General features: G+C 41.0%; 1 protein-coding gene across 3 annotated transcripts in view; it reads left to right on the forward strand.

Moving 5' to 3' along the window:
- Positions 1-24996, forward strand: part of kalrna (kalirin RhoGEF kinase a) — a 189886-nt gene continuing 164890 nt past the window's right edge. For all 3 annotated transcript variants that reach the window (XM_039818007.1, XM_039818008.1, XM_039818009.1), the window contains exon 1: positions 1-313. In XM_039818007.1, the coding sequence (XP_039673941.1) occupies positions 247-313 (67 nt within the window). In that variant the 5' untranslated portion in view covers positions 1-246. The remainder of the gene's footprint in view (positions 314-24996) is intronic.

Here is a 24996-nt window from a genome sequence, read left to right on the forward strand (position 1 = left end):
GGAGGTTGGACCGGGAACAATAGAGAGAAGCGAAGCCAGCCCCTGAAACGCCAAACAAACCGAGAGGGCGACAGAAAGAAAGAAACCCAGCGAAGGGGAGGGATGGAGGGAGAAAGAGAGAGAGAGAGGGAAACGGAGAACATGTGAGGACTAACGACAAGCGAGGATTTTTTTTTCCGGACCGGAGGGGCTTTTATTTCTGTCTCTTTCTCTTTGTCGGTGGATTGTATTGAACCGGATTCCGACATGAACCCTGCAGAAGCGGCCGAGGAGGCGCCCAGCGACCCCGACACTGATGCCTTCTACAAAACAGGTAGGAAGAGCCAAGAGCAGGATGGCTGAAGTGTGCTGAATGTCACCAGGAGCCGTCTGAACCAGCACATGGAACCAAGTGGAGCAGCAGCAGCAGCATAAATCTGCAGAAAATAACTAGAAATCTGGTGTGTGTGTGTGTGTGTGTGTGTGTGTGTGTGTGTGTGTGCGCGGCGTGCGTGCTCTCACACAGGCACTATAGCCTACTACATGGGAATCGAACAGGGAATCGTTACAATTCAGCTGAAAATCACGATAAATGCGGTTCTGCGTGCCGATATTTGACGTTTTACATTGCATTTACAGTGGGATTGTGTGAGTGCTTGTAGCCTATAGATGTCTGTGTGTGTGTGTGTGTGTGTGTGTGTGTGTGTGTGTGTGTCTCTGTGTGTGCATATGCAATATCGTGAGCTCATGTGATGCTGGTAGTCTCTACAAAGGAAAGAGGAATCATGGAGGAATGACATCAGATCAGCTCCTGGAAATCTGTTCAATATGCGACTAAATTACGATTTATGTAGAGCTTTGTAGAGCTCAGCAAGCAGGCTGTGTGTGTGTGTGTGTGTGTGTGTGTGTCATATACACTGATGCATTTAGTTAAAAAGCAGCAGATGACAGTTTATTCCTGGTCAGAAGGTGAGAGAAAGTGTTTATATTGTTGTCTGCAGGATATAATGATGGAGAGTGTGTGTGTGTGTGTGTGTCTGACACTTCTACCAGAGCATAATGGCTAAACACACAGCTGGCATCATTGATTAATCTCCTTGTCAATCGTGTCTTTAAACTGCTTATTCTGTCTTGTCTTCGGATTTGAAATACAGAAAAGAACCTCACTGTGTAGAAGCTGAAACCAGATCATGTTTGGTTGTTGTTGTTTGCTTTTTTGCAATTGCTACAAAGATTAACGGATTAATCAGTTAGTAAGAACAAGAGAAAATCCATCAGAAGCTACACTGATCATTTAATCTTTTAAGTCATTTATCAATCAAAAACACAAACTATGGCTCCAGCTACTTGTACATGATTTCCTATATATATATATGAATATTGATTAAATATCTTTGGGTTGTGGACAGTTGGTCGAATAACAATGTCACATTGCACTCTTGGGGGGAACTTGTGAGAAGCATTTTCCTACATTCTGCCAAAGGAATAATTGATTAATGATAGAAATCATCGACAGATTGATTTATGAAGAAAAATCTAAGTTGCAGCCCTAACTCTTGAGTTATTATTGATTTATTTTATGAATTGTCTATTTGTCGATTAAGTGACAAATTGTATGAACAGTGCACGTGCGCCTGGACCATAAGCATGCAGGAAAACACTTTGTGTTATTAAGCATTCAGTTATGCTTTATGTCATGTAATGTTATCCCAGGGTTATATGAATTCAAGTGCGTGTGTGAGACAGAGAAACGTGGAAAATAATAATAAAATAAATTTAGGACACTGGTGACGCATTGGTGACATGTTTCACACGCACACACACACACACACATACACAGTATGCAGCGGTGCTGGAGGGGGACACACCCTGACTCCCTCTCTCTGTCAGTGTAATTCAGTTCAATAACTTTATCATGAACAGTCCTGCCAAGGTGCTTTATTAAATCAGAAACACACACACACACACACCCACACACCCACAGTGAGACACTGTGTGTATTGTTTAGAGTAAGAGGGATCTGTTTGTGCTCTTCTTCTTCTTCTTCTTCTTCTTCGTCTTCGTTTTTCCCATAATATTAGATGACTGTCAGTTGGAACATCTCCAGCAAATGGACATGGAAAATCTACTGGTTGACTCATCCGGACAAACAATGAGACGCTGTGCTGGAAAAAAAAAGTTGGATTCATTGAAATGTGGTCAAAGGTACAACAGCTGTAGGAGGGAAGTCAAGTGTGAGTCCCAGAGCGCATTGATAGAGGAAACAAACCAGTTATCAGGGCAAACGCTGCTGATGGCAAGCTCAAGTCCTGCTACTCAAGGTGTAGTCTTGTGTCTTTGATCGCATCAGTGCTTTCTGAATATGGTAGAACTGTGTCTGACATCTTCTCTATAGCACTATATAGCTCTGAGGCTCATGGGTATTGTAGTATTTATATACAGGGGGTTTTCCTGGCTCAGAATGGGCCTTTTGTGTGTGTGTGTGTGTGTGTGGGGGCAGGGGGGAGGTGTGTGTGTGTGTGTGTGTGTGTGTGGGGGGGGGGGTGTTACCTGTGTTACCTGATTTGACAGGACATAAGTCTATGCATGTTCCTGTTATTTCTGACAATTTGATAAACAAAAATGTCAACTATGCTTGAGGAAATAAAACCCCAATTAACAAAACTGGTTAAAAAAATGTATATTAATATTGAAATGAATTGACCGGTACAGCCTGACTCTGGAGAGAAAACTGAGATTAGCTTTCATATTCAAGTTTATGTTCAGCTTGTTCAACAGCTGTTTGCTAAATTGCTCTTAAACACATTTGGAGAGGCTTTGAATTGCTATTTTTATTCTCAATTCTTATTACTTTGCTGCTGGTGATTTTCCTCTGGGGATGGCTAAAACCTCTATTTCCTCGCATGTCAAAAACACAAATCTAAAAACTAGGGTTGAATTATCCAGCAGTTTCGTGTGATGTGTTGACAATATTGTGGTTCATTGCAGGGCTTCAACTAACAATTAGTATTATTATTTAATGCCGTGAATGATGTTATCCGGATTTCATATATTTATATACACTCACCGGTCACTTTATTAGTGCCACCTTGCTTGTACCGGGTTGGATCCATTTTGCCTTCAGAACTGCCTTAATTCTTCGTGGCATAGAGTCAACAATGTGCTGGAAACGCTCCTCAGAGATTTTGGTCCACAGTGACAGGACCGCATCAGACAGTTGCTGCAGATTTGTCGGCTGCACATCCACGAATCTGCGAATCTCCCTTTCCGACCCCATCCCAAAGGTGCTTTACTGGAGACCTGGTGACTGTGGAGGCCGTGTAGCCAACTCATTGTCATGTTCAAGAAACCAGTTTAACCCTCCTGTTGTCCTCGGGTCAAATTTGACCCATTTTCATAAAGTGTCTATATCAAAAATTTGGGTTTCTTTCAACAAATTGTCCCAAAAAAATAAGGTGGATGGTTCCATACAACGTTCTTTAGTGTAAAATAAATGATCAATTCAATACTTTCAATTAATGTGGGTATTTTATTAGATTTTCTAGCATTATGAAAAACAATTGATAGAAGGTTGAAAAAAGTGACAAAAATGCTTTTGAAAAACTTGTGGAAAAACTTCGAGAAATTGACAAAGACATCGGAAAAAGTGACAAAAACTTCAGAACGTCAAAAAAGCCACCAAAGTGATGAAAAAGACGACCAAAACATTGGGGGAAAAAAAAGGTTTTAATTTTGACCCAGAATGACAAAAGGCTGCGTGGTCGACGGGAAGACAACATGAGTGTTAAGATGATTTGAGCTTTTGTGGATGGATGGATGGATGGATGGATGGATGGATGGATGGATGGATGGATGGATGGATGGATGGATGGATGGATAGATGGATGGATTGACATGCTCAGCAACAATACTCCGGTAGGCCGTGGGATTTAAACGATGCTCAATTGGTACTAAAGGGCCCAAAGTGTGCCATGAAAATATCCCCCACATATAACTAAACAGGTGATACAAAGCAGGATGGATTTATGCTTTCATGTTGTTTACGCCGAATTCTGACCCTATGATATTCATCAGACAAGGCAGCATTTGTCCAATCCTGTATTGTCCAATTTTGGAGAGCCTGTGCCAATTGTAGCTTCTGTAGCTCCTCTGCTTCATAGTTCTACATTCAGAGATGCTCTTCTGCACACCTCGCTTCTAATGAGTGGTAATTTGACTTAGGGCTGGGCAATATATCGATATTATATCGATATCGTGATATGAGACTAGATATCGTCTTAGATTTTGGATATCGTAATATCGTAATATGGCATAAGTGTTGTCTTTTACTGGTTTTAAAGGCTGCATTACAGTAAAGTGATGTACTCTTCTGAACTTACCAGACTGTTTCTAGCTGTTCTATTATTTGCCTTTTCCCAACGTAGACATTATGTCCACATTACTGATGATTATTTATCTAAAATCTAAGTGTGAAGATATTTTGTACCAACTGTCAACCCTAGAATATCGCCGCAATATCAATATCGAGGTATTTGGTCAAGAATATCGTGATATCTGATTTTCTCCCTATCGCCCAGCCCTAATTTGACTTACTTTTGCCTTTCCCTCAGCATAAACCCGTCTGGCCATTCTCCTCTGACCTCTGCGGTCAACTAGGCATTTTTTGAGAACTGCCAGCTGGATATTTCCTTGAATGTACTGTAGATACATACAATGCAGCAACGCCTTGGTTTTAGAAGCAAACATTTGGAATTTTGTTGTTGTGTCTGGTGTGAAATCAAAAATCAAGTGTTTGTTTTACTGTTTCTGTTTTACAGACCTAATTCCGTGATATAGGGTTGATGTTTTCTTTTTTTTTAACCCTAACTAACTATATTTCTGTTGCCTAAACTTAACTAGTTCCGTTTCACAACGTTAACTACGTGTTTAAAACTTCAGCTGTTACCTTAAATAGAGCCATCACGTTATTAAAACTGCCATTTGCGGTCACACGTAACAGTTACAGGTTGTAAACAGCCACCGTCGGCCATTTTGTGGCGTTAAATAGAACGCTCATATGTCATTATGGGAGTCATTGGCCATCGACCTATTCTGTCGTTTAGGTATGAGGGCGTTTTGTTTTCAGCACTAGTTTATGCTAGAAGTGAACCTTCCAATGCAGATTTTGTGTTAGAAAAACTACTCCAACTTCATTTATAACCAGTGCAAGTATGAAATGATGTCAAGTGACATGATATAACACAGCATAGTGTGTCCCAAAGGCTGAACATTTAGGGATGGCTGATCTTTTTTGCAGGGAGCTATCATATTCACGTGGTCTTTTTCATAATGTCCATATTTTCTTGCGGCTGCAGTGCTGTGAAGAGGCTCCATTAAAATGTTTTATCTCATATCTGAAGAAAGAATAATGCCTCCACACCTGGTGTGCAGCAAGATTTAACACCCAGGTCTCTTAAAGCATGCCTCCCTCTTTCCCCTCTCCTTTCAGTTTTTTTTTTAGGCTGTATTAAAATACACATGCAGCATCGGCTGAAATATGCACCAGTGTCTTGCTTTAATCTGTGTGTTGGCTTTGTAGAGGTAGAGGACACTTTCTTTTTAGAACATTATTCACATAAAAGAGCAGAATGAAATGATTTCTGTCTACAACAAACAAACGACAAACAAAGCTACCCGACACATTGGAATACACCACTGTGTCTGAACAGCTGTGAGAGCGGAGCACAGGGGGATCTATCTCCATCAGCTGAATGTTTCTTTGACTTTAGCACAGAGGAAATTAGAGATGCTCCCGTACCACTTCTTCATTCCTGAAACCAATTACACATTATTGAGTATCTGCCAATACTGATAACGATCTGAGACTGCACCCAGCTGTTTCCACGTCCCTGACATTGTCTCATAGAATTAAATCCACCTGCCATTCATCTAACATCCCTTCTCTTGCATGTGTCCTGGAATCCTCCTTGCTGCTTTGTTTTTTTTTTTTGCAAAGCTGAATTCAGTCTATCCAGAGTGCTGTCAGACTTAGTAATGACATGGGAGCCTCATGGTCACTTCTCTTCCTGCAATAGTGCTTCTCCCTTGTACAGTACAACTTTGTCATGTTTCTTTGCATGATGCTTCTGCGCATGTTTAATCAAGTTTGTGATGTTGACTTTTAGCACGGATTCAACCCTCATATTACACACTTTGCATTCTGCTTGTTTTGCTCTTTACTTCCTTTGTGACACAATGAAGGATAATAATAATAATGTGACATAAGATGTGCATGGCATTTACAAACACACTGAAGTTAGTATGGCAAAGGTAAAAACTAAACTATATTAGAAAACAGATCAAGCTCGTCAGACTGTTGATGCTAATGACGTACTGTACAACAGGTTACCAGCCGCAACAGCAATGCTGGTATTGTTTTCAGTGTGTGTGTGTTGTGTGTGTGTGTGTGTGTGTGTCTGTGTCTGTGTGGATTTGAGATTGGTTGACATCTTTAATCCTTGAGACACCTACTGCAGCACCCCGCACATATTTCCACCAATATACTGTATATACAGTTTTCTTTCAGTTGTGACAGAACACAGAGCACATTGAATGAGTAAATACAGGAGGACGGAACAATGGATGATAATCTTCTATTTAGTTCAAAACAAACTTCCCTCCAAAAAGCAATCATCTTTGCTTTGTTTTAATGCTGCAATTTGTGCAGAAAAGGTGAAGAAATGGAGGAAAAACACTAAACTCGGATGAAATGGTGGATGGAGAGACAATGACAGCAAGGACTAAGATAGCTGGAGGAGAGAGAACTTCATGAGAGTGAGGTCAACTTCAGCCGAGCCGCTGGCTCTGCGCTGAAACCTGATCGACTGGATTATTAAATCATTCTTGCTCACAGCTCGCCCTTTTTTTTTATTATTAGACATGAACTCACACATGCTATATTAACGGTGGGTGCCAATTCAGTTTGACATTTTTTGAAAGTCATTTTAATGTAACTATGGGCTGCGACTATATTGGTGAACAAAGACTTAGCATCATTTAACACCACAAACTGTTTGATTTTATTGAGTGTCAACACCAGCCAAACTGACACCCAAATCAGAACTTATAGTATACTTGGCTCAACAATTTCATTGTGTCCCAGCCTCCACAGACTTGTGGCTGCCTGATGATAAAAGGTCTTTGTAGAAGTTTCCACCATTTACATATTAGCTTGAAAAGCTCTAATCAAGTGGATTTTTCTTGTGTTTATTTTGTGTTTTAATTTAGGCTTCCTTCCTTCCCAGTATATGGCTGAGGCAGTTAGTGTTTTGAAAAAGTGATATTTATGTACTTGAATTTTGTATGTATAGGAAATGGTGGAAGTGCTGAGAGAAGAAAAAACATTAAACGGTAATTAGACACATTTGAAAATTTGAAAAAAAGAGTCACAACACACACACACACACACACACAGGAAAGTGCAGGCGGCGCGGCTGCCCAATGTTATGCTAATCAGCAGCTTATAAATAGGATCCTAAATTATCAGACGGAAACAGGAAGTGACACACATTCATACCTACTCGCACGCAATCAGAGAGCAGTGTCTGAGTGTTTATCAGACAACCGACGCCAGCTGTCTGTCAATAGCGGTTGCTACGCTACATCGCTAAATCACCATTTTCTCTTTTTTTTTTATCAGAATAACAGACAAAACAAGCAGGAGCTAGCGATGTCATTCCGGTCTTTTGTGGTGTTAGAAACAGGTGAAGCGCAGCAGATCCTCACACAGGCATGCTGGGGGATTAAGACCATACACCCCGAGTAACATTAAGGCTGAAATATTTTAATGACTTCTCTCTTGAAATACAAAGTTTAAAAAAAAAATCTTTTTGTGTTTTCTTCGTACTGTTACCGATTGGCATCAATAGCTGCTTATTCTCGTGAGATTGAATCTCAGTGTGTGCTCTTCACATTCCAGCTGTGAGGAGTGAAGCGAACACTCACTGTGTGTGCATGAGCAAGTAATTACAGTTCCTTTTCTCAGCGAATCTACCGAAAAGCCATGAGTAAATCTGTAGCCATGGAGATGTTTAGTAAAGACAAAAAAGGTTCGGCTTTGGCGGCAGTCCAACATTAATTTGGCACTTCTGGCAACTTCAGTAAGATAAGATAACAATAATGCCCACTTGTCCCCAGGCGTGGAAAGGTGTGATGCAGAGTTTGAACTTTTCTCTCATGGTCTTTTTTTATTTTTTTATTTCTTCACTTATTTCGTCTGTTCACCTGAGTGGAACACCATGAATGCGAATGAATTGAGGAGAGACTGTCCAAAACTGTATGCAATTATCCACATTGGTACAATTCATCACATGAAGACCAGTGTTTCCCACAGATTAGAAAGCAATTTGTGGCAGGGAGGGCGTTAAATGTTATTTTCGTGAAACAATCAAGTATCAAAAACTGGAGGAGTACACGCTGCTGGATGCTCTCCTCCTCTCTTACTCTTTCTTCAATGCCTATTGCCTAACAAATCTATCTCTTTCTCTCCCAGTGACCCTGTCTTTCTGCTTGAGCAGCACTGGTTGAAGCCTGAAAATATTGTAAACAATTAATAACATAACTAATTCCACTGGTCGGACTGTTGAGCTCCGTTTCAGACTGATACCTCCGGTTCAGGCTGGTCCTCATCCTCAACACGGGCCTTTTTCAGCCACGGAAAATACTTTTCAATACTCACTTGGATTGAAGCAGCAAACATTCAGTGTAAGAGTAAAAAAACGACATAACATTATTTATAATAAGTCTATTTGATTCACAGCTGCTACATGTAGTGTTTTGACCTCGACAACCCAACTGCATTTTACCGCAAGCTTGCGACTAGTTAACTTTCTAAAGCGGGCACAATCGCTTGTTTGCTAAGAGTCGGGTCGGGACTCCAACATTAACACACTGACAACATTGTATTCAGAAAATAAAATATTTTTATAGCACTTTTTAATGTATGATTGTGTAAAGGTGTTTACCAGATACCAACCTTTCGTGAACTTGTGAATTTCCCCAGCTGTCTTTTTCGTGTTTTCATGGAAACAACCGCTGTGTGCACGGAGGGGAGGGGCTGTGTGTGTGTGTGTGTGTGTGTGTGTGTGTGTGGCCTATGTGAGAGAGATACGAGTGACCGAGAGACGGAGGAGAGCAGGGAAAGGAAATGCAGCTGAACGAATACGCTGCATGTTTTAAATAGCGTTAAAAATTAAATTTAATAACGAAATGCAATATGTGGCGGCCGGTGTTGATTGTGTGGCGCACCGCCACACATTAGTCTGTGTGGGAAACACTGAAGACTTCAAAGTGATGAGAGTTCCTTGAAATATATTGGGGAACCATTGGGATGCACCGAGGAGGAGGCTGTGATGGCCTTTTAGACGTAATCGGATGACATGTTGTAAGATCAACATTCCAACTTTTATCTTTTTTCGACACTGATTCCAATACCCCAATTTAGTTTACCTGCAGATGCCGAGTACCAATCAGACCTCTTCAGATTATTTCCCTTCTCCATGTACCTTGGAAGTAGCTGAAGCTGTGCCAGAAATTCCTACTCTTCTCTCTGAGTAGATCCGATACAGGTGCTCCCTTACCCCCAAATTTAAAGTCTGCATACCTCACTGCGTGGAAGGTAATGGGACCATTTTAACATAAGGTAACGTGATGCCAAAAAAACAGAGTCAGCGGCTTTATGTGACTGAATGAATGTAACTGATACAGGAAACAATGAATCTTATAACGACAATGAGGAAGAAACTGTATCTAATGTGGGTCGGTTACGTCTCGCCGATTCCTGATATAAGTCCTTATAGTAAGACGTAATTTCATGTTAGGGAGAGATCTTATTTCACTCTGAAAACAAACTTGAAACGTCTCTAAAGAGAGACCTTATTTCACCCTGAGGAGAAGCTTGCAGCCTGAAAAGTCTCATTTCTATTATTACAGGTTTCTTTTAGTACTGAAGGAAAGACATTACATATATTCTTTGTGTGTGTGTAGGGCACCTAAGAATGACTTTGTGTAGCCTGTGGATGGACGTGGACAAGTGTATGTGTGAGTGCTTTGCAAACAGAGACCTTACATGGATAAATGACCAGTAATCCATTAATTCACTCTGATTCAGACACACACACACATACACACACACACTGCTTCCTCCAGACTTAGAGCCAGATTAACCTGCAATATAAACACTGAAACTCAGAGAGAGAGAGAGAGAGAGAGAGAGAGAGATAGATAGAGAGAGAGAGATTGGATGAATTGTAAAACTGATGTGTGATTTTGTTTAGTAGGGTTTAGCATTGTTAATCCCACTCTCACCAAACTGTAGTTTGGCCGTCTGTTATGAAAATCAATTACAGAGTTCATGCAGCAGCATTAAAGCTAATGATGAAGGCTGTTGTTTAAATACGCTTAATGAGATCACGCTGTCGGTAACACTACTTGGACTAATGCTAATCCACTAGTATTGCCAGCACTTACACTGACACCTCTGATCATGTGCTGCCATGAATACATATTAACAGACTCCATTACAGTCAATTCACTGAACGCCATCTGCTCTCATGTAGGTGTGCAGCAGGCGGGCTTAACACACTTCAAATAAGGCTGTACCAAACTAGCTGCATGCTGGTTTGTTTACGTGTGTGAGGCCGTGGGGTGCTGCTGTGGATTTAATGCCTGTTAGAGAATTTGCAAACGAAAGTCGTTTTTGCAAGCATTTGAAATGATGTAAAATTAGAGTTCATATGTGTAAAGTTATAGGCAGCCCGCCCTGCCTGCTAGCATATAAATATAGGGTCCATGTTTCTGTAAAATTTGGCCTTTTTCACAGAAGAGATTTTTGCCATGTTTCAGAAAATCACAAGTGTTTTTCTTTAAATTAAACAAAGTGAAATGTGCAGTAGAGTACTCTGCTAATTTAGCATTGCAGTCCTATAACATTCAAAATCGTTGCAGCAGAACAAGAGATATCGTGCGCGCAATCTTCTTATTGGTCATAACCTAGCACCTACATTACTCACAATGCAACTCAACAGCAAAGTAAGGGATTCAGATGTGTCATGCTAATTGCGGCTAATGTAGCCTCGAGCCATAGCCTGAGGAGCGGGCTGCAGATGTCTGGTAAGCTCACTTTTTTTCTAACTCAATGCACAGATTGTTTTGTAGTCTTCAGACCCAACCGATGCACAATTTATCAGACTCCGGCAGCTCCCTCTGGAGCCACAAAAAGCTCATACAACCTTTTTTTCATATATGCAAAAGTTCTCCTTAAGTCCTGTAAACAGACTTTGATGTGAAAAATCCGTGGCGTTCCCCTTTAACAGTGCACATCTGGCCCAGGCAGAAAGAAAAATTGAATTGTAAAAGCATTCTTCAGCTAATGTTCGTAATCCCATCTATTAATAATGAGCAAAAATGAGAACAAGCCTCTTATATACCCGTAGTCACCTAAAGTTTCAACGTACACGCTGCAGTCTTTTCATTACACTTTTAGGAGCGCTGAATTGTATACAGTTTGTGGTGTTGACATGTTTCCAGAAAAAAAGCTCTTGTCGCAGAGAAATGTTTTTTTCTTTGACTTTTTTCTTAGTTCGTGGCAGATCAGTACACTTCATTTGCCATGGAGTCAAACGGAAATCGTCATGTCATGCATGCAGTGCACAGCAGGGACATGCCTGTACCATCTGGGAATACCAGGTTATTAAAATGTAATTTCTTAAAGCAGCTCTGGTACGGAGCTTATCCCCCTCACTTGTATGATCTGTCAGTTAACAGTTAATGCAGCTGGTGCAGCCCCAGAATCCACCAGGCTCAGTCCAGACTGTCCAAACAGTTTTGAGCTTGATTAAAGTATTGCTCCGGTCTTTCATTATCGGTGATAAGATGAAGGCAAATCCAGCAGAGCGGTAAATGTAGAAATAAATGCAGGGTTCACTCTCCAACTCCTGCCGGTACAGACACGAGAGAGAGAGAGAGCGGCTGGATGTTAAGTAGTCAAAACATTCCGTTCATGAACCTGAAATTATGTATTTGGACAGATGAGTAACTAGGTTTCTTTATCTTCCATGTAAACATCATATCCAGAATATTAAAACTTGGACAAGAGTCCTAACTAGCACCCTAGCGCCCATTGTTAAGATATTTCTTTACAGTAGATTTTTATTTTATTCAGTTTGTTAACGCCCATTTTCAGTTTTAGCAATTGTATATACGTATTTCTGGATATGAGTATATGAGTGAATATATCTTATTCTTATATTGATCTTATGTTGACATGGTTGTGTTCATTTTATATTGTAGGGGTGTAACTGTACGTGTAATCGTCCAGTCATCGGTACAGGATGATGTACTTGCATGATTCTTGCACGTTTTGGGGTCAAACCCACGTGGTTAAATGATAAAGGTAAGATAGGATAATGGTTAAAGATAAAATTATAAATGTAATGTAATGATGGGTTAATATTTCTTAAATTTGGTATGCCCTATGAATGAAATAATTACTGTTGAATTAGCTCAATATGCTCTAATTTGGTCCACATTATCTACTAGTTTGGCAAGCACTCCCAACGGATGGCGCTCAGGACTACACAGAGCTAGTTAAACGATCTATCTGATCATATCTAATATTTTAGTTATTTTCAACAAATCCCATTAAAAGACCGAAACCAACAAGTATTGGTTAATCTCTCAATACTTTCTGACTTCCTGTGGCACTCAGCCCGAAGCCTAAATGTTCCTACTGAAGATCTTAAAAAATAAATCACCAATATATACTTTCATTCTTTTAAAAAAAAAAAGGCTAATTTCCTAAACCAAACTGGGCACTGTAGCAAATGTTACTGAACCAGGAGTAAATGATGCATTTGTTTGGCACGGCGCTATTTTAAGCCGCAGTGGAATAAATGCTGCACTTGTCGAACACGTAAGAACCGAGCGTTACTGACATATTGAAATTTTTTCCCTCATTGGTCATACAGTATGCCAACAGTTGTAATTGCCTGACTTTTACAGTAAAAAGTATGCCCAACGAGTAGGGTGTGCTGTTCCTTTAAATGAGGCCTCAGTCCTGAGTCATGGTAAGGAAACGTAGAGGGTGGAGCTGCATATCTATTATTGAAGAGTGTGTGTGTGTGTGTGTGTGTGTGTGTGTGTGTGTGTGTGTGTGTTGTGTTGTGTATGTGAGAGAGAGAGAGAGAGAGAGGGTCTCTCACCCCTACTGTCATCAGGAACAATAAGATGCTGCTGCTGAGGAGACAGAGAGGCAAGGATTCCCTCCTTCCCTTCCTCCATCTTTCCCTCTTTGTCTCCCACTCACACACCCAGTTTAAGAACAGTGGCAGATGGGTGTGAAGAATAAAGTGTGTGTGTGTGTGTGTGTGTGTGTGTGTGTGTGTGTGTGTGTGTTTGTGTGTGTGTGTGTGTGTGTGTTTGCGTATGTGGGATGTTTGGGTGACAGACAGAGAGAGAGAGAGAGAGAGAGAGAGAGTGAGAGAGAGAGAGAGAGAGAGGCATCTTAAGTGGATTAGCCCTTATTACCCACCAGGGGACAAACGAGAGAGAGAGAGGGAGAGCTGCGGGGAGAAGAGTGTTAAATAGATAAATACAAAGAAAGGATTTCCTCTCCTCCTCCTGCTCCCTTTGTCTGCCCCCACCCTAAAAGCTTTCTAGTCTTTGGACAGCTGCAGCCATATGGTGTGTGCATGTGTCAGTGTGTGTGTATGTGTGTTAGTGTAATGAGCATCCGTTGACTATAATCGATCACAAAGACATTTTACAGACGTGTGTGTGTGTGTGTGTGTGTGTTACTGCCTGACTAGTGGTGCTAGCTAGACCTTGATTTTATTAACTGCTGTGGCAGGTGTTTGTCTTTGTGTGTGTGTGTGTGTGTGTGTGTGTGTGTGTGTGTGTGTGTGTGTGTGTGTGTGTGTGTGTGTGTGTGTGTGAGTGAGTGAGACAGAGACAGGAAGCTTTCATTCTGATTGACAGAGCCGTTAAAAGCCACAGATAGTCAGACTGTTAAGCAAAATGGAAATGAAGAAATTCCCTCTACAAAGTCGTCTTTTTAATTTGTATGACAAAATATTATCTCAGAGTGCATTGGAATCTGCGCAGTGACAACCTCTAACCTCATACCCTCAATTCAGATAAGAAAGAAAGAAAGAAAGAAAGAAAGAAAGAAAGAAAGAAAGAAAGAAAGAAAGAAAGAAAGAAAGAAAATGTCTTCTAAAAATAATAGTCATATAACAAGAATAATACATTAACTACCAAATGAATGACACTGCTGGCTTCAACTACATTGGAATCAACGGGTAAACCCTTAGCTTCTCTCTCGTTTTAAAATAGATACATCCTTTTTTCCCCACATCACCCAATGTGTACCTTTTGGTGGGGATTTTAAAATAAATTATCATAAAAAGCCTTGTTCCATCCACTGAAGTGTTTATATTACCCTTTGCTGATATGACCTTTTTTCAGATTGTCTTTGAGCAGAGATATGCAACAATGTGCTGAGTTCACTAACCTCCATAAAACCAAAGGAATCATAAAAGGGGAAGCTGTCCTGTCTTAACAAGTGCAACAAAACGATGCAGAGAAGAGGCCTTTCCGGCTCCGTCCTCTTTTCCCAAATCAGCAGTTTCTAACAGTAACTGAAAAAGATGAGAGGCAGTGAATCATCCAAACGCCAGGCTTTAGAACATCCCCGCAGAAACCAGCAGCATCTGCTGTCTATGTAGAAACCAGATAGTCTTTGTTGTTGTGGGCACGTCTTCAAACCCCCTGAAGCACTATGGACAGACTTTCTGCTACACTTAATTCAGTCATATTTTTAGTTGGACTGTCTCATTGCGCTTCATCGCCATCATTCAAATATATAGGAAGCTTTGTGTTTGTAGCCACAGCACCGGTTGATGTGAACACTGCAGGTGTACCAGAGCTCTACGAGTGAGTGTGTGCGCCAACAAGCCAGGTAAACAGAGGCTATATTTGTTAATGCAGGGGTCTTCAACGTTTTTCAAGCCAAGGACCCCTTAACTGAAAAAAAGACGGAGCAGGGACCACATGCTACATATATTGTATAAAATTAAATGGAATATTCAACTGGGCCTACAATAACATGTATATGATAATAAAATATAATAATAATAAACCTTTTATACATATCTTTTTGCATAGAATACTAATATATTAAAATAGGCTGTTCATTTTTAACATGATTTTATATATCATGTTTTAATGTTAAACATACATGTAGCACTGTGAATCCTTACACTGTATCTGGGGATGGCATTAGTGACATCCTTACCTATAGGCCAGTAAACCTATCATCAGTGGGGATTCATTTTTGATAATATGTTGGATTAATTTTAGGACTTTTTAATTTTTGGAAAAAACTTAAAAAACATAACAATAATTTGGAGGCCCCCCTGCATGGACTCTGAGGACCCCCTAAGGGGTCACGGACCCCTTGTTGAAGATCCCTTTGTTAATGGATACTGGTTGGGTTGTGGGTTTCCGGGCATGGTTACAGCCTGACAAGGGGCAAAGTAACTTAGGGGAAGGGTTGCATAAAATTGCATAAATATCCCGCATATTCCATAGCATTTTTTAAGAAAACGTGCTGCATAATCAAGGATTTTTGCCCGCAACAATCACAAAAAAAACTCACATATTAAGGCCCTGATATACTTCCTTTTTAACAATGCGAACGGCATTGTTCACTTGCCTGTGTACTTTGCGTGTACGTGGAGGATTAAACATATATATATATATCCACTAGGGGGCAAATCAGGGCCATATCATCCCTGGCCGACATCGGAAGCCACCTCCTGGGCTGGAGTGTTGAACAGTTGCTGACCTGCCTGTCAGATGATATACTTCATGTTCTGAATAGCATCTTGCGGACGCGTAGCGTTAATTTCTGAAGACGTACACAACCTACGCTCCAAAGATGCGTTCCTTTTGAGATACGCGTGGCAGCCATCTAACGAATGCTAACGCGTAGATAAAAAGCAAGTATATCTGCCTCTCAACACATGAAGCACTGCGGTCGTATTGCCAGATGGTGTGTTACACAGAACCATCTGAGAAGCCACCATTGGAAGTTGTTTGAAGCAGGAAAGGCACTTTCAAAAAAATACCTGGCAGGTGATTGGATGAACCATCTGTCTACGCCCCGCCATTGTCGTTTTTGAACGAACAATCGCGGCCGTCACACACACACCTAAACCATGACGGTAGCTGCCAGCAGCTCCTCACCGGACGCTGATTGGTTCGGTAAGCTGTTAGTTCAGACACAAACGCAGTACTTGAAGCCTGGCAAGATGGATTTCCGTGTGATATGTGCTCCTGCGACTCTCGCATGATCTTGTGATATCACTAAACCAGCTGCTGTGCAAGGTAAATGTCTTTTATTGGTTGAACTGGACCCATGCAGGACTCGTAGGTGTCCACTCTGACCGTCCCGATTTGATCGCCGTGTTTTAGTTCAAATGAACCTGCAAGAAGCTGTAAGATCCTTTCTAGCCAACGGTCCATCAGACTAGATTTAAGTCACAGCCTGAGTAGGGCTGTCAACGCGCACGCACGCACACACACACACACACACACACACACACACACACACACACACACACACACACACACACACACACACACACACACACACACACACACACACACACACTCTTAATAGGGCTTGCTTGGAGATCACGAGTATGCTTGACCCTGAGTAATTACTCACCACCGTGGCTGAGCTGTCAGAGAGCAGATAAGAATCCTGAGAGAGAGTCAGTCAGACCTGAACACCATGTTATTGATTCCATTGTCTCGCTCTCTTTAAGGCAGAACAATATCACATTGACCGATTTTATGTTCGCTATGTTTTACCGCTGAAGCAATCTTCCGTCAATTGATTAGTTGATGGAAAGAAAATGACAAATTAGGCTGTCATTTGCCACAATGGGTTATTTCAATCATTTACTGGTTTCAGCTCCTCAGATGTGAAGTTTTGCTGCGTTTCTATGCCTCTGGTTTTTATTGTAAGTTGAATTAGATTTGTTTTGTAGTATTTTTCAGACAAATCTGAAGGCATGAGTGCTTTTTTTATGCATTGTATACACTTATTAATTGGAAGAAAATCATGCATTGATAATGACAGAAATTGGTTTTTTTTTGCAATCCTGCCATATTTATTCCAAAGACGGGACAGAGATGTTACCATCTTGACAGGAATAGACACATGTGCATCTTGCTGTTCTGTGTTAAACAGTCTTTGTGTCTTGGTGTCAGTTTCTGTGAAATAACAAAAAGCGATGAGCTCATTTCTGTTTTGTTCCTAGTGTACCATTATCGACTAGCCTGGCATCGCCAGACCAAATGGCAAATGCAAGTTAGAACTTCTCAGTTCATTGTCGATATCCGAGGGGCGTTATCAACATCCGTAGACCAAAATGCAAGAGACGCGACTGGATAGACCTACAACCAATCAGAGCAGCGTTACGTGTGCAGAGGGCTTGACGGCAGACGGATGGATGTAAACGGACTACAGCTCGCAGGGATGAGCTGTGATGGCGTCGCATCAATATATCTGTGAACGAGTGTTGCCGTCTTTGCCATCAGAATTTGAAAATAGCACTTCAACAAAAAGTTGCACATCAGCTGCAGTTATCTTGGTTGTTTTCGAAAATGCATCAACGTCGCTACTCTTCACTAAGCTAGGTTTATGCTCCCCGTAGTATCTCCGGCCTGAATTGACATGGTCACGTATTTTGCAAATTGTTACTTATTGGGGGGGACCTTCACAGCGCTGCGGAGGAGGGTCTGGCTAGTCCACACAGCATTCTGGGATGGGAGAAAACGTGCTCTGGTTTATTGGCATTTCTTTAAACCAATCACAATAGCCATGGGCGGCACTAAGCACCGGCAGCAGGCCCGGTGTTGCTGCAAAATAGCCTAGATAGAACTTGTTTTGGTGGAACGTGGACGTTCAAAAGTTGTTTTAGTCGTGCAACAGAAACTCAGATTGGACAGTCTAGCTAGCTATCCTGACATCCAGCCGAAAAGTAGGGCATCTGGCGGAATTTCCAGAGGGCACTGGAGCAATCCCGGAAGTGGAACGTCGTGGATATAGGCTGGGGGGTGACCACACGTATCTGCCAGAGCAAATAAAACCAGAGCTCGCAGATATCTCTGGTTTCCAGGCTATTCACCAAAGGTAAGGACAATTACAACCTGGAAACTTCTTGAAGAGGAATGTTAAATCAATCTGAGCCGATATGTAGTCTTTACCAGTCGATGGTCTTGACCTAAGCAGTAGTAAAGTAGTTAAGTAGTTTTTCTTCAAAAATTTAATTTGAAAGCATTCATGATTAACCAGCTAACTTGATTTGAAACACTGGCCTCCTGTTTGCAGTAACAGTACAAACAAGTAGTGTGTATTTCAAGTTGTCAGCTCTAAACTGACCCGACTCCACATTCAGGTAACCATTTACTACTGAGCTGCAATTCTGAATCATATTACTACTAAATAATCTTCTATAAAACATCTTTTCCCCCCATACTGAACTTAGCCTGCTGGGCAAGTCCTTAAACTTAAAAAACAAAACAATGATCGTACAACCTGTACCTCCCTTTTCTTTTAGTTTTGGTTCTTTATACTGGGGCTGAAACTAATTATTGTATTCATTTTCAATTCATCTGCTAATCTAATTATTTAGATTAATTGTTTGGTTTATAAAATGCCAGACAGTCAATCTAAAGCCCAAATGATGACTTGAAATAAATATCATTGCTTTTTCTGACCAACAGTCCAAAACACAACCAAAATATCAGTTTATTTTCATATACAAGCAGCAAATCTTGATAATTGAGTGACTTGAACTACAAGATGTTTGGCATGTTTGCTTAAAAAAAGAATATTATAAATTATTAATCATTATCAACATAGTTGCCGATTTCTATCTGTAGAGTAATAGATCAATCATTTCCACTCTATGTATTGATATTATCATGAGTTGGTCATTTTTGTTAATTTGGTACCTTTTTCCTGTTTGCTAGTATTTTTTTACTTTGGCAAAGTACAGTATCTTAAACTGATGCTGGGTGTAAATGTGGTTGATTTGATCCATAATTTATATATTGTTTCACAATGCTGCACGTAAATCACACGATTACAAAACAACAAATACAAAAAAACAAAGATTAAAAAACAACCAGCAGCTGCAAATAAGACCTGCATCACTTTCAGATGAACCTGAATACATGTAATACCACTGCAGGCATTTATCATAAAGGGCCATCAGCATTAGAAGTGTGACCTTCCTCGGAATCACCATGTGCATAATGTTCATATTTATCTCCAATTTTACATGAAAACATTATCCTGATCACCAACAACAGCTGGCACACAGCTTTGGTTTGATTGTTTGTCATTTTAGTTTAGTTTGGTCTGATTTACTGCTCTCTCCATGCCCTAACATCAGCGCTGTTTGTTGGTTCGCTGCAGGTATAACAACAGCTACTGCTACAGTATCCTAGCTAGAGCGCTATGTGGAGCGATGCTAACGTTAGATAGAGTTTAGATTCTCTGCCCGACCCCGAACCCGCGGAATGGGTCGAGCCGATATTTCCCACCACTATCCTCGGGCCGGGCCTGGCCCTTGATCCAGTATTTGTGTTTTTTTAATCATTACTTTATTAGCCTTACTGGGTGGGGAGAAAGCTATGCCATAATCAGAAATATTATATATATATATATATATTTTTTTTTTAGGCCTAAGTAACAAATGTGTACAAAGTTGCACAAGTTAAGCTACAAAGTTACAAAATGCAACACGCGTCATGCGCAGCGTCTCCTCCACTCGCACGCCTCACACCGGGCCTACTGTGCTGTATTGTGTAGCTTAAGCTTCGATTTGTCTTGCTGGTTTTATGTTTTTTATGCTTGCTCTGTAAAGCACTTTGGTCTTTCTAGCGGCTGTTTAAATGTGCTATATAAATAAATGAACTTGAACTTGAACTTAAGTGCAACCTGGAGCTTGAAGATGTAAAGAAAAAAAGAAAAACAGGAGAATTAACTTTGAGCAAGTTGGGAGGAAAGTCTGAGGTATGGAACCATTTCAAACAAGTCGTGGGCAGTGACAGCATATGTGTCGGCTTTGTCGAGTGCATTAAGTGCGGCACGCTGCTCGCCTATGACCGCAAAAAAAAACGGGGACTTGAACAGACACATCTGCTTCATAGTCAGCCTTCAATGTCCTCTTTGGTTACTTCTCCAAGCATACCCCTTCTAAACAGATTTCTGCAGTTCAAACAACTCGGAATTGTAGTTGAGAACGTCAGTTACAACGGCCCACGTATTCAAAAATGGTCGGGTTTAAATCGGGCTCGGGCTCATAATTACAGTTAATGTGTCGGGCCGGGCCCGGGTAGGGTCGGGCTTGATTTTTTTGGGCCCGATCTAAGCTTTAACTTTAGATAAAACAAAGCGGTGGAGCGAACTACTGTAGAGAAAGAATAGAGTGAGAGAGAGAGAGTGGTGCTGCTAACGTTACATAAAACAAAGCGAGTTCCCTGAACAGGGAGCTCCCAGTCATACCGTATAAGCGTATAACTCTCTGTGCCTGACTCCATTTTTGCTTGTTGTTATGAAAACGACCGGTCAGGCTACTCCGCTTGTCATAGGTTGGACTTAGGGCGTTTTTTTTCGGCGGTGGCGTTTAGAAAAACGCTCAGGACTATTATGAAAACACGGTTTACACCATAGGATTATAATGTAAAACAGACGCTGGCAGCTCGAACAAAGACGCTAAGTGTGAACATAGCCTTATGGTCAGTAAACAAAAAGGTTATGTGTAATATGTTATCTGACGTCTAGAGATTAAGTAAATAAAGTCACGATTTCCTCATCTAACTCTCATTTAAACAGTAAATAAGCACATTTTCCTAAATGTCAGAGCTCTCCTTCAATGGCCTGCACACAGAGTTTACAATTAACAGTAAAATTTCCACTTGCATGGCCCGGGTTCGACTCCGACCTGCGGCCCTTTGCTGCATGTCATTCCCCCTCTTTCCCCCCTTTCATGTCTTCAGTTGTCCTGTCAATAAAGGCCTAAAATGCCCAACAAAAACAAAATCTTTAAAATTTCCACTTGCGTGTCTAACAAATCCAGAGGATTTAGGGTAGAATCCTGGTATGTCTGTTTCCAGTTCATCAGTAATGCTGGTTTTATTAAGCACGACATCTGAGCGGACAGGTTCACAAAACGTTTCTTGTTCCCCTGAGATAAAGAGGCAGCAGAAGCAATTAGAAAGAGCAAAAGGTTATTAAAATCAGTGTAGCTTTTCCTCGGGCACCCGATGTTATTGTCTTTTGTTCATTTTTGCAATGATCTGTGCTTATTTACTAGCAAATGGTCCTCAGTTTAACTACAGCCTAAAACTTTGAACCTCTCAGGCATATGAAGATTTAGTATGCGTGTGGTTTGGCCTGAGTCAGTGAGTTTGTGTGTGTGTCATGGACGGTTGGAAAACACTCCAGTACAACCACAAGTAGCTCTTTGCAGAATAGTCCCACTGCAGTTGAGTGTGCATTTGAATTCCTGATTTTCATTCATTTTCAAAGTTCTGATCATCGTTTCCATTCAGAATGAATGAAGCAGCTGGTAGTGATTCACAACGCTCTTCCATTTATTCTTTCTTTCTATGTGTTGCTTTTTCCAAAGTGGCTTCTTTGTGTGGTCACTTTTTTTATATTCATTTCTATTGTATTCAATTTTTTGTCCCTCTCCACTGTGTTGGTGGTGGTTGTACCTTCTCCTGGCATCTTTCTTTATTTGAACCAAACCCTAATTAAAGCTCATTCATCCTTAAAGGAGGCCGCACACACACACCACACACACACACACACACACACACACACACACACACACACACACACACACACACACACACACACACAAACATTTGTGTCAGGCTGTAATTGAGCGAACTGAACCTGGCTTACTGAGGAATATTAATAGAACAGAGAGAACAAGAGTGGAAACATTAATCCTTAATATTCCTCAGCTCAGGGTACAATTATCATCAGATCTTCTGGGCTTTACAGCCACGATCTGAGAATTTAGCCTCACTGTTTCCTCCTCCCATGATGCTCTTCCAAAATTCATTAGAGAATAAAAACACTCTATTACTGAGACAAAATGTGGACAGAGAAGGGCAGCTTGTGTTCATCATGCCTGCTGGCAGGTAGGGTTTGGAGATTTGCCAAACTCAGCCACATCATCTCTTTAACTGGCTAATACTGCGGATGCACTGGGATAGGGTCCATCGGGTCTAGTGTAAATCACTGCCCTGAAGGCACCACTAACATACATTAGGATCATCCAAGTTTTAGTTCTGACTGCTGCTGCACAACAATGCTACAAATACTGAGATCTAGAGCTGCAAAGTTAAACTTAGATATACTATTAAAATTGCTCACTTAAAACTATCTAGATAATCGATTTATTGGTTTGAGTCATTTTTTTATAAAAAAAAACCTAATTCCAGCTTCTTAAATGTGAATTTTTCCTAGTTTCTTCATTCCTCTGAGACAGTAAACCGGATTTCTTTGAGTTGTGGACAAAACAAGACGTTTGAGGACGTCATCTTGGGTTTTGGGAAAACACTGGTTAACGTTTTCACCATTTTCTGACATTTTATAGACCGCACAACTAACTGAAAAAATTATCGTCAGAACAATTGACAATGATAATAATCGTTTGTTGCAGCCCTAAGATCAAATGAGTATTGAGATGTCAAGGCATCACTTTAAAAGGGATAGTTTGGATATTTTGAAGTGGAGTAGAATGAGGTACTTCTCCATATTCAGTGTATTAGCTACAGTTCAGTCAGGAACACTCTGGTCATAGATTTAACCATTTATTGCAACAACTGGAAATACAGTTATGCTTGGCGCTGATGGCTCCGCTCTTGATAATGTTGCCAGCCAAGCAGCATGCTAAGCTGAAACAGGGAGCGCTATGCAGAAGGGCCCCCCCCCGGGTATAAAAGAGTGAGCCAAAAGAAAGACATTGAAAACCAATTTAAACTTTGAGTCATGTTAGGACTCTGAACTAGGAAGGTGGAGGCAAAGCGTTGCCAGCGGCAGCAGCAGCAGTAGTGAGTGAAGCAGCGTCGTCAGTGTAGCAGGGATCAGTGAGAGGAGGGAGTCATATTTAAAAGGATTGATGTGAGAATGGCGTCGCCACGTGGCGTCTTATCGCGAGAACGTGACGTACTATTGCGTGTAAGTAACACAAAAAAATGAAAAAAACACGACGGTGACCAACGTCACACGCTTAGGAAAGCAATAAACGGTTGGGTTTAGGAAAGAAACATTGGGGAAGGCTTACAAAAAAAAAAACAGTTGAAAAATGCCACACGCGGGACGCAATCCTGGCTGTCCTGGGTGAAAGTCCTGTGTTTTACCAGTCCGCCACCCCAACCAACCTCTCTCCGCGGACTTACGTCTTTTCATACTACTCCCTACGGCGAAAATAATTTAGGTCAACGGCATACGAAATGGCGTGTCACACATACGCCACTTTATGAGATCTGTAGGAATGATAATTCGTTCAGCGGGCGTATGACTTCCATGACCGTCATGAACTAACGCTAAGCTTAATTAGATGGCGGTACAGCACGTAGCTAATACACTAGTCTATATCCACGATGTTCCACTTCCGGGATTGCTCCGGTGCCGCCCGGAAATTCTGCCGGATGTCCCTATTTTTGGACAGCTTTCCGTTACCTTCCGCTTTCTTTGTGTTGGAATATTAAACTCCGGTGGATTTCTGAGGACTATGGTTAACTGCTCCTCAGATCTCTGCAGAGTAAATCCAGACAGTTAGTTAGTTAGATTATCTGAGTTTTCTCTTGCACGACAAAAACCACCTATTTAACACTATTTATTTAAAAAACACAATATAGTGTACTGATTGCCTGATTTAGGAGCCGAGTGTAGTTTGGACTGGATCACACTGCAAAATCAAAGGTTTTTACACTACAATGCAAAATCCCCAAAATACTGTTGAATATCCCAACAGGGACAAACACATTCCACTGTCTATTTGACTGTGAATTTGTAGTAGTTTTGAATGTGTTCTTGCAGGTTTTGAAAAACGGTGTTAATTCTGTCAGAGTAGTGAGTGGCTCTAATTACTTACGCTGGTGCCTATGAGCCTCAGTCAGCCATTAGAAAAGAAACACCACACAGAGCTGTGAAGTCACAGCCACAACCAGAGCGCAACAGTCAGCAACAAAACACAGAAATATATAGCTGCTGAAAAGATTGAAATGTGATCCAAAATGTAAAAGTATGTTTTTGAATTTCTTCATCATGATCTCATAAAGCTCAACCTTTAACTTCAGCCTGCTGTGTGTCCTGTTCGCGTCACAGACCCGCAAGTCGTAAACAGTTGTGTAATTGCAGAGTTGGTCATGTGAGGGTTAAAAATACTGTTCATTGACAACATAACAGTATGTCTGTTAAATTTAGGTTTAATTACCTTGAACGACCGACTCTGGCAGACGTGTGTGTCTGTTTGGTGTCCTAGACGTGATCATGACATGGATTTACAAGTTGGAGATTGGTAATTACGGTGACGCCAATATGACATGAACCCAGGATTAGTGGCATGGACACAGAATTTGAAGCTCTATGCGTTTGGCAGTTGGAACTTGTAGTCGACTTCTTTAAAGTCTACAGTCTTAGTATTTAGATTTTCTGTAATATCGGAGATACTTTCCACAAATTGTTTGATTGTTTCACCGATGATCCAACCAGAAGAGTTTCATGTCCATATACAGTAAGTGTTGGCAGAAAGTTGCCTAATATTGTACAAAAGATGAATACTGTAGGACTTTCACTTGCAGAACTTTAGCTGCAAACATCTCAAGCATCAGTGATGTAACTGACTTAACGCTTTCTCAGGAACGCTTTCTCAGGAA

Source organism: Perca fluviatilis, chromosome 12 (assembly GCF_010015445.1).
Source record: "Perca fluviatilis chromosome 12, GENO_Pfluv_1.0, whole genome shotgun sequence".
In the NCBI taxonomy this organism is placed as follows: Eukaryota; Metazoa; Chordata; class Actinopteri; order Perciformes; family Percidae; genus Perca; species Perca fluviatilis.